We start from the raw sequence: 10,694 nt of genomic DNA, 5'->3' as shown, positions 1-10,694 counted from the left end.
GTTTGATTATATCAAGTTGTATCAATGCTGGAAACATTGGGAAGAATTTTAGGAAAATGTTCCATAACTCCCGGGGGGCTAATAATTTAGGCCTCAACTGTACGTGCATGCCTAACAGAATGTATGCTTGAATTTGAATTTGAGTTTATGTCAAAATATTCTTTACAAAACCCCAAACCTAGCAACGAGACAGTGAGTGATTCACCTGATCTCTCTTTATAAAGCTATTCACTTAGACTTTATCAGCATAAACAAATATAAACCTCCTAAGTAAGCACACTCCAACTGTGTAAAATAAGTCAAAGCAGTTCCCTCCCTGCTGCTGTCACACTGAACTGCCGACCTCCTGAAACCAGCAGCCCGTCTGCACACTCTGCACTTTCACCCGCTGCCTTTTGTGGGTCAAACACTGGCGAACAAAATGGAAATTGCTTAGCACAACAACAAGCAAACAAGTCTCTGTGGGAGCGTCCGACAACCACACATATTTCATTGTCAGTCATAACACGGCACTGTGGAACATTTCAGTCAAGAAAACGTTTCTGTTTGCAGGGATTCAATGGAAAGCATCAGCAAGAACATTTATAGGACAAATCATCGTGGTATTGACAACTCAATGTGGGGACATTCACACACACGTACCTGATATTTAACATTTGAATTTGTTTAAAACAAAAATCTAAAAACTAAAGATGTAATATTTAATTGCAAATTTGCTGACCAGTATTGCAATTTAAACTAATTTGTTCTAGAAATGAAACTACAGCCTTTCATTTGTGACTTATATTAAACAAAGAAAAAATACAAACTTGTTTCCTCGTAAAAAAAAAGGCAGGCAAGTTTTTATTTGTACTTGTCAGTTCAACATACAGAAGCCTTTTTTTTTTTTAAACTGAACAAATTAGCTCACTTTTAGAAATGACACTGCATATTTGACCAGCTCGAAGAGGCTGTATTTAGACAAAAGGTGACCTTAAGCTTAATGCTAACAAAGAGATGCTAACACTCGCACATGACAATGTTAAGGTGGTATGTTTAACATGTTCAACTTCTTTGTTTAGCGTGTTAGCATCCTAGCATCATCTGACTGGCACAGAACTAAAGGTGCAGCTGAGGCTGATGGGAGTGCTGTTACTTCTGAAAGGCAGTTGGTCATTGACTTGTGATGGACACCATTTAAGCTGGGGGGGGTGAGTGTGTGGGAGAGAAACTCCCTCTGGAGGGAACACAGGAATTTTAGGGCTTCTTTAAATTGATGCACAATATAACAAGATGTCAAATCAAGCTCTTTCACTTTTTTTATTTATTTTGTAAGAATTATTAAAATGTACAAAAAGACAACAAATACAACATAACAATATATTATCTGAGACTGGCTGTGGTTTTTTTTTTCTCCCTCTGGTCAGGTAAAGAGAGTCAGTGGTCAAAGTGAGAGAGCAGCCTCTCCACACCGGGGGTCTGAGGGGAACACAACGGGGTTTTCTACCGGGGGCTTTGCCAAAAAGAACAAAGTAATAACATCAATAATGAAAATAAAAAATGAAAATGTGAATGTCTGACTGAGAATCCGGTGGAGCAGAAAAGACATCCAGCGCGCGATGGAGGGACGTCTCTGGTGCTGATGTTTGTACCGTGACAGAACCAAACCTCAGTGAAGACGAGCTCCTGCAGGGGGCGCCGTCGCCCTACCACGCAGGCGCCATGTTCGCCAGTCGCCTCATTCGCCTGTGGAGAGAAGGGCAACAGTGTCAGCAACCGCAGACTATTACAAATCTCACTCTTCTTACTAGAGGTCCAAATACTATTCGTTTAACGTGATGATAATCAATGTTATTTTATCATTTCATCTATTTAATGGGTCCTGTGGTTGAATGCTGAAGGGTAACGTCTTCCAAACAGAGTGGTGCAGGGATGAGTCCTAAAGCGTGGAAATGAGTAAGCATTTTAGAAATGACGGTCCCCTGTATCAAAGTATTTTGATTGGGTTTTTGGTTAGATTCCCGAAATAAGGTGCAAATAAGATTTGTATAATAATTTGTTCAATGACAAATATGTCAATAATAACTCACTGGTGAATGTCAGAAGTTTTTACGTGTCTTAAAATGGCGGTTGCTAACAAGTGGCTATATGAGACAACTAAACATTGTCTAAGTATAATAAACATGTGTTTGCAACAGATCTTATTTCTGAAATATACCAAAAAAAACAATATACGGCTGCAACAAATGGACACCATTTGAATCCAAAGAATCGCTTCATCTTTAAAATGCCAGGAAATTGTAAAAAATGATCTTCAAAAAAAGAGGCTGGAACCATCAACTTAAAACATTTTTATAATTAAACAATTATCCAATATATCAACATCTGATCTACTCTTCATGAAGTTACTCAATCGATTAAGTTTTAAGCACTATTCAGTTTACAACAAATGTCTGACATTTTACTTTTCAAAAATGACCTAAAAGATGATCATTTATCAAGATGATCGTGTTCATCATATCTGATTAATTTTGATTAATGTGCACTGTCCCTGTTAAAGTAATCAATGAATGTATTACCTTCTTTTTTGTACGGGTCCCTTACTAAGTCAGGACTGAACTATGTTATTTGGCACTACAAAAGTAGAATAGTGAATTAAGCTGCAACGATTAGACAAGTAATGGATGATTCAATTGACAAGCAACTGTTTTGATCTTAAATAGATCAGTTGGGTTATAATATATATACCTCTGATTTCCATATTGTTCTAGGTTTTTTTTATCTCCACAGGAAGGAAGTATGGTAACAAACAGCTGACTGCTCCATCATGGAGGTGCATTAAAGCCTCAGCCTCACTCACCTGGTGTTTCTGTCCTGATCTCTGATCTTCTTCTCCATCTCTGCGTCTGTCAGGGTCTCCAGCAGGGGGCACCACTGGTCGGCATCACCTGTGTTTCTGATGGCTATCTCCACTGTGGGGAGGGGGTTCTCACTGCAAAACACCAACCAAAAACAATGGTCACTATGGATGTACTTCACTGCGGACTCAGTGGATGTGTTCCCTCGGCTGCAGCTGGAGACTCAGATGTGGGTTTCCTTTCAAGTGACTCAGATGGGATGTTTTCTAATCAATCCATAACAGGGAGTCACTTCCCCCCCGTTTACGCAAATCTTGAAGCACGCAAGTTCCAAGCAACGGTAACAATAGCGTAATATTATGACATGTTACTAAAACATTTAGCATAGTTTTGATGAGCAGCGTGAGGAAAGACGGGAAAAACACATCCTGTTTTGAAAGAAAACAAGATATTTTAGGAAACAGCACAACTCCAAAGAAACAAGCGTGAGAAGAGAAGCAAATAAAATAATGGATTTAACTTCATGCATGCTGATATGAACATTAGTTTTTACACCGCCCTGATCATCTCTGTTTGATTGATTGCATTACCAATCATTAATCGTTGTCATGAAATAAGCAGAAAAAATAATTGAATATTTCTTCCACACCGGATATCCAACTGTTACGGAGATCAGTCTGGGTTTAGAAATATTGTATTACTTCACATCCCGGGGAGGTAAGGAACTCGCAGACAGACTGTCGGCTAGGTTTCACCCAGACAATATCCATGAGAGCAGTAAATAGCAGCCATGGCAACGACATACACAACAACAGAGATGTCAACAGGCCAGACTTTTCCAAAGCGCTTGTTTCTGCACGTTTTCAAAATGAGAAAATGTAATATTTCAAAATGATCAATAATTTATCAATGTGTGATAAAAGTGCCCCTTCAAAAACATTACAATACACTATTACATTATGTTAATATTTGTTTGTATTCTTGAATGTTCAAATATCTAATTCTTCAGGTTTCTTATTATCAACGTTACAGCTATAATCAAGCTATAACCCAAGGAGATTGACGTAATGATGGAAATAAAACATGTTGTGCACTTTAGAATTAAGTACAAATATATTTACGTTATTTGCAGTGTTTTGTATTTGCCTCGTTTCATTCGGGTAAACGCTGAGCATGTGTTGTCAAGTACTACTACTTGTATTTCTTTTACCGGTTAAAGTTCAAAATGTACTCATGATGTTTGGGAGATAGGACACTGAGCTCACATGCTTTCCACCACACCTCCCGCTCTGTATTTGGGGGACAGTACCTGAAGGCGTACGTCCTCTGGTGCCAGCTCAGCTGACCGCGGATGCTGTAGGCGATGGTGGTGACGAACTCTCCGCCCAGGCCCAGCTCGGAGCACAGCTTCAGGGCGAATTTCTCCGGAGAGTTCTCCCTCTCGGACATGTCCCACTCAAACTGGTCCACCAGGGAGATGTTCCCCACATGGATGTTCAACTGAAAACCAAAAGCATTTCTCAGAATAGGCTTCAAGTATCGTTTGCTATGAAAACATTTGATAGATTCTTCATGAGCTCCAGGCAGAGTAGAGCGTCACCTTGATGATCACCCTCTGGTCCGACTGCTCCTCCAGGATGCTGTCTGTGGGATACGACTCGATCTGCTGTCGGATGGCGGAGGCGATGGCGGGGACGAAGGCCAGCGGGTTGAGGTCCAGGTCGTCGCAGAGGATCTCAGCGAACATCTCGGGCGTCATCAGCTTTTCTGGGAATGTCAAAAAGGCAAAGAACTTTGTCAAAACTTATATTGGCTCCAATGTTTTTTTGCTTTGATATCCTATTTTGCTGAGCTGAGAGAAAAGGCGATGTTGGGGCGTTACCGTTCATGTTCCAGGTGAAAGCGTCTCTGAGTTTCTGTCCCTCGATCTCCATGTCCAGGCGGATGGGAACCAGGACTTCAGACTGAGTGGCGTTCTCGTGGATCACTGCTGGATCGTGGTCGTCAAAGCTGGGCAAGAAGAAAACACAAAAAAACTCACCAACTGCAACAGAAACTAGAAACTAGATCTAATTCCTATTACATTTGTATTACTATTATCTTTTTATTTGTATTTCTGTTGTACCTATATGTTCAATTTGTTTTATGGGCTTTTATATTGCTGCATCGATTCAGTTGATAAATCATTATTTATTTTATTGTATTGTATTTGTATAATCATACCTTTGACCTCCTTGTGTCTCTTAACCTGTTAAAATGTTATATTTTGCTGCATGTACCTGTAAAGTTCTTAACATCTAATCTGAGGGGAATTTCTTGTTGTTTATTTTTAACTTGTGATGTGTGCCATTTTGTGAAGCACTTTGAGCTGCATATGCTGTATGAAAAGTGCTATATAAATAAAGCTTTATTATTATTAGTATATACATATATTTCAATATATTTAAACTAGGGCTGTCAAGTTAACTCGTTAATAACGCAATTTTTTTTTAACGCCACTAATTATTTTAACGTGCGATTAACGCATTAACGTGCGATGTGTAGTTGTCCTCGGCCCGCCCCATAGTTTCAGAGCCCAAAGGCTTGACGTTGTTGTTGTTGTTAGTTGGATGGTGGGAGATTCTAGCGAGAGATATGGATACAAAAAAGGGTGTTTTAAACAGCAAGCCAAGCACACAGCTGATGCTGACAGCCCCGCTCCTGTCGCTCGCTTGCGGTAGACCACGCTTGAAAGTTTGCCGGTTGAACGCGGCGTCTACGAGCAGCAAGCTTTCAACAGCGATAGCTAAATGGGTGGCTACAGCTTGCAGGACAATTAACATTGTGGAGGACGAGGGATTGTGTGAGATCATTCGGATCGCATCAAACGTGTCGACTGCATCACAGCGCATTATTTTGACCCACAGTGGGAACTTCAGTCTCATGCTTTGACTGTTATGAAGACAGAGGAGCGGCATTTCGCCGACAACTGTAAACAGGCTTGTCTGTTTGAGCAACTGGCTCAGTGCAGAGAAGAAGACGGGGTTGGGAGAGAGTGTAAGAGAGAGAGAGAGGTTCCAGGTTGTTGTATTGAAAATATTCAGGAGAATATTTGTCATTGTTCCAATGATAATAAACAAACATTTGCATAAAGCATATTTGTCCACTCATATGTTGATAAGAGTATTAAAAACTTGAAAAATATTCCTCTAAGGTACATTTAGAACAGATAAAAAATGTGCGATTAATTTGCGATTAATCGCGATTAACTATGGACACCATGCGATTAATTGTGATTAAATGTTTTAATTGACTGACAGCCCTATTTTAAACCTTATGGTGCACGTGATCCGCGTTTCTGCGTGACTAAACACAGCAGTGGGGGGCGCAGGCTGCTCACCACAGGGGGAAGGTCCTCTTCTTGTCGCGGCCACTCCGGCTGCGGTTGATGGTGGTGGAGCAGGGCACTGCGTCCAGGTGGTGGGAGCTGTTGGGCAGCGTGGGGACCCACTGACTGTTCCTCTTGCCCTTCTGCTCCCTGGGGGCAGAACCAAACACATGTGGGAACCCGACAAGGTAAGATGGGCTTTTTTCAAATGTCCAATTAGTTCAATGACAACATGCAGCACAGTTATAATCTCACTGGTTTAAGGGTAACATACCAAATAATAATAATAATTTACATGTATATATTTTTAACCTTTATATAAATCTGTATATATATGAACATTCACCTGTTAAAATTCAGAGTTTAACTCATGTGATTTTTCTTCATTTTGATTAATACTATTACTACATGTTCATTCCTATTTTAACTTGTTTTGTTTTTATTTTTCTTATTATCGCATGTGTACTATCTGTTTTTCTGTCTTATTCTGTTGCTGCTATGACACCCAAATTTCCCTACGGGGATCAATAAAGGTCAATCTTATCTTATAATAAATAAATACATAAATAAATACATAACCACATGTTAAACCCATTTACTGTGGACCTACTACTGATGGACATGTTTGAAAACGTGCTTTTTTTTCTTTCTATTAACACAGCCAATATGTTCTTCCAAATCACCATGAAGATAATTATGCAAACTGAAACATCCTTAATTATTACAAGTATGCTTTTATGAATGCCGCTTTAATCAGGGCGCTTTCATAAACTCAAAAAGCATCAGCTAAAAGACATTCGACATAATGTACTTATCTCTAATTTCCAAATAGGTCGCATCAAAAATGTGCAGACTGACCTCTTGATACAAGCGACCTGTTTAATTCTTCTTCCGTTATCAATTTTAGATTTCAGACGTTGAGTAATCATTTTCATATCGTGTTGAAAAACGGATGCTTTTAGGGTTTGTTTCCAGTCGTTTTATTCTCTTCAGCAGCCATTGCTTCCTACTACACTGTCAAGATCCCTGTCCCCCAAAACAACAAGCCCCTACTAGTTGTCAGTTACTGACCCTCTCCTTTAATCAGTTTTGTACCTTTATATGCATTCTATAACACATTTATGATTGTTGGTTCAGGGTGGATTTGCCTTATTTGTCCAATTTCTTCTCATCATCATCATTATTGTGATCATCAATATTTATTTCAAACAACCAGTTAATACATTGATTCAGCTGTACCTGTACATACTGTAGGGTCATTTCATTTCTAACAAAACATTATATTTTAAAAACGTAACATTTTTCGGTGAGCAATATCCTAACCTGTTAAGTAAACTAACTATAGGTATCAAATAAATGTAGTGGAGCAAAAATATTTTTTGCTGAAATCTGGTGTATAGGTAGGAAGTGGCACGAAAACGTACAAAAGTCATGGATAAGTACCTTAAATGTGTAATTAAGTACAGTACTTTAGTAAATGTACTTGTCAACCTGTCAGTTGACAAATTAATCAATAATCATTCATTAAAAAAGGAAAAAAATAAGATACTCTAGGTCAGTGCTTCTCAAAGTGTGGTCCGTGAGCGCCCCCTAGTGGTCCGTGAGTATATTGGTAACATTTTACATTTGAAATTAATTAATTAATTAAAGTTTTATTAATAATAAGTCATAACCAGTCTTTTTTGTCCACTGCACAGATGAAGTTCCTTGAGTAAGTTAAGCCTGCAACTCACAAAAAAAACTACGGTACTCTTTTTCTTGAAAAGCAAAATGGAAACATAGGAAACCTTTTGATTGTGAGGCAAGCATCTAAATAGAGGGGCATTCCCATATCTATCATTTGTGTTCTCAGATGGCGGGGGTACCTGAGGTAGGCGGGGGGCTCAGTGCTGATGGAGATAGCTTTGTACTTCTCATCGTTTCCTTCCAGGATCTCCTCCACCTCGGAAGCCTTCAGCAGGGTCACACTGGTGGCCAGCTGAGTGTAGCCGTGATCTGAAGGACAGAAACGGATCAAATCAACGACAGAAACAAGAGCAGCTGAACCTGGTAATGTTCGACTCATTATTGTGAACAATTCTGTTAACCCTAATTATGAAATGAGGCGATGTGTAACTCAAAAGCTAAATAAATGCCATTTTCTTATCCTTTTAAACATAAATGTATAAGGATGTTGTTCAGAAAGAGATGAACAAAACATATTTAAACGTGTGAACAATTTGTTTTTCTGTAGTTTAAGATGTTTCTTTGTTTTGAATTTCTATTTGTGAAGATACAGTTCTCATTGTTGTAATACTTTTTCCTTATTGACTGAGTTCATTTACAGAAATGCTCAGATCACAAACTCGTGTTTTTACATCAAGTTGAGGTAAATCACAACAAAAAAACAAATAAAAACTTAAATAATAGAATGAGATACATTTTTTTTTAAAAGAAGAAAAAAAAGCAATAAAATCCTTTAATTTTCTCAAGATTCCTTTTTATTTATTTAATCAATACCTCTTAGTGTCAATAATACTTTTAAACATTACAGCGAATCAGTTAGTGGCAATTACATTATTTTAAAATCCCAAACTATCAATCTTTTAGCAAGGAAAACCTCTTTGGGTTTTGAAATTGTAAAACAAGACATTTAAGGATATAACCTTGGACTTTAAGAAACTGGGATGGACTATTCCATATGTTCTTACCTTTTTTTAAGCCAAAACACATTTCCTAATTTGATCTATTTATTAAAAAATTCCAAAGTAGTCTGTCGTACAACATTTCTCAGTGGTACGGGTTTTAATATTAGGTGAATCACAAAATATTAGGAGTATATATTGTGAATATAGTCTCAGGACTGCACTCTACTGACCGTGTGATGACTCCACTATCTTCTTCCTCTCTTCTACTGATGCCAGTTTCCTCCATAATGACGGGTATCTTTTATACAGGGAGCCTCTGAACATGCGGAGGTAGTTTCCCACCTGAACACACACACAGAAAAAAAACAGAATCAAGAAACACGAAGGCAGACCACCGACCAAAGAATCTTGGGGATTCTTACAACCCTTTTGTTTGCTGGTTGCCCTTTATTTGTATGTTTTCCTCTATGTATGATATATTTTGGAGTTTAGCTACGGGATAACCATGTCAAGTCAGATTTCAGTTTTTTTCTTATATTTCATATTCAAAACAAATAGTTGATTATTCAAGAAAATTATGGCGAATGATAACTATCATGAGTTTCTCATGAATACAGCCATGTTTTAAGTTTGTATTTGTATGTTAAATCTAGTCTAAGAGGTTTAAAAAAAAAAAAAAACGTTCAAAACATTCAACTACTATAAATCTGTATTGGAATTAAGGTCAGTATTTACGTCCGAGAACTAACGTTACAGCTAACACGTACACTGTGAGAGGAACCATAGTACCGTAACAAACAACCATATAGTAATGATGATAAATCAATTATAACATTAATAAAGAATGAGTCCAACACCCCCATTGCGGTGTTTGTTAGACTGTCCTATACAAGCTTTTGTTGGATAAACACCTTTAGCTAGCTAGCATAGCAGCTTAGCATGATTGTATAACGTTGGATAGCTCAGCCAGAGAAACCAGGTTGAACCTCTGGAGAAGACTTCGTACTGTTGGAACATCATATTAATTATTGTATGTTATCTTCATGGCTGTTCTCAGCTAAATTAACAAGAAACATTAAATAAATGAATGAGTGTTGATGCGCCGTCCTTCATCGTTAGCTGCTACCTAGCTGCTAACGACGACTGTCAGGTTTAACGACACTTTTCTGACAAATAAGTACATAATTGAGACTATGGTTGAATAAATAAGTAGAATTATAACCTCCGATCCGATCATATAAAAGTCTCCATCCTCCTCGAGCTGAAATTTAACAGGTTTTTGTCCAAACGTTTTGCTAAGCGCCATAGTGAAATGAAATAACAAAGCTCAATGCTACTGCGCATGTGCGAGAACGGTCTGTCGCTGAGAAGTGACGTTGCACTCGTTTATCAACAATCAACAGTGATGGATGACGTATTCAGAAACACTTTTTGTTATATTCCATGGAATGCTCTTAACATCCCGATAGCAATGAATATATTAAATGCTTTGACAATAAATACATAAAAAAATGTCATCTGTGGAAGCCGTGGCGCTGTAAAAAGCACTATTAGCCCAGCTAAAATAACTGGATGGCCTACCTGCCTGTCAGCCTTCCATCTCGTGCACAAATGTATCTCGTGCCCTCATTGGTCATGTGCGCGTTCGTGTGTGTTGGAGAAGGGGCAGATTTTTTCCGGCTGCTACTTTCAAATTCTAGCGCACTCGAGCTGGTTTCTCCATTCTTACCTACCCTACATTTAAGTAAAAGTACTTGTACCACAATTCAGAAGTAGCCTACTACACAAAAAAAGTATAGCATTACAATTTTTGTGAAGACAGTAGGCTACAAGTATTTACGTATAATCATGAAAATAAAGTTA

The 10,694-nt window shown here is 38.3% G+C and overlaps 1 protein-coding gene across 1 annotated transcript; it reads right to left on the bottom strand.

Annotated features, from left to right (window-relative positions):
* Positions 1–1,275: 1,275 nt before the first annotated feature.
* On the bottom strand, positions 1,276–10,188 carry smarcb1a (SWI/SNF related, matrix associated, actin dependent regulator of chromatin, subfamily b, member 1a). The gene is made up of 9 exons (XM_034117518.1): positions 10,054–10,188; positions 9,062–9,173; positions 8,070–8,199; positions 6,217–6,354; positions 4,720–4,847; positions 4,438–4,604; positions 4,147–4,337; positions 2,840–2,971; positions 1,276–1,725 (listed from the first exon to the last, which is right to left on the bottom strand). Exons 1-9 carry the CDS (start codon positions 10,135–10,137, stop codon positions 1,686–1,688), a joined length of 1,122 nt encoding a protein of 373 aa, XP_033973409.1. The 5' UTR covers positions 10,138–10,188; the 3' UTR covers positions 1,276–1,685.
* Positions 10,189–10,694: the final 506 nt, after the last annotated feature.

The sequence above is a fragment of the Trematomus bernacchii genome, unplaced genomic scaffold, assembly GCF_902827165.1.
Source record: "Trematomus bernacchii unplaced genomic scaffold, fTreBer1.1, whole genome shotgun sequence".
NCBI classification, from domain to species: Eukaryota; Metazoa; Chordata; class Actinopteri; order Perciformes; family Nototheniidae; genus Trematomus; species Trematomus bernacchii.
The sequence above is the reverse complement of the archived record's forward strand: the minus strand, read 5'-3'. Positions and strand labels throughout refer to the sequence as shown.

Coding starts and splice junctions, on each gene's coding strand:
- smarcb1a (XM_034117518.1), bottom strand. CDS start 10,137: ATGGCGCTTAGCAAAACGTTTGGACAAAAACCTGTTAAATTTCAGCTC. Junction 4,338..4,437: donor ACCAGAGGGTGATCATCAAG/GTGACGCTCTAC, acceptor TTTGGTTTTCAG/TTGAACATCCATGTGGGGAA. Junction 2,972..4,146: donor CAGAGGACGTACGCCTTCAG/GTACTGTCCCCC, acceptor GGTGTTTTGCAG/TGAGAACCCCCTCCCCACAG.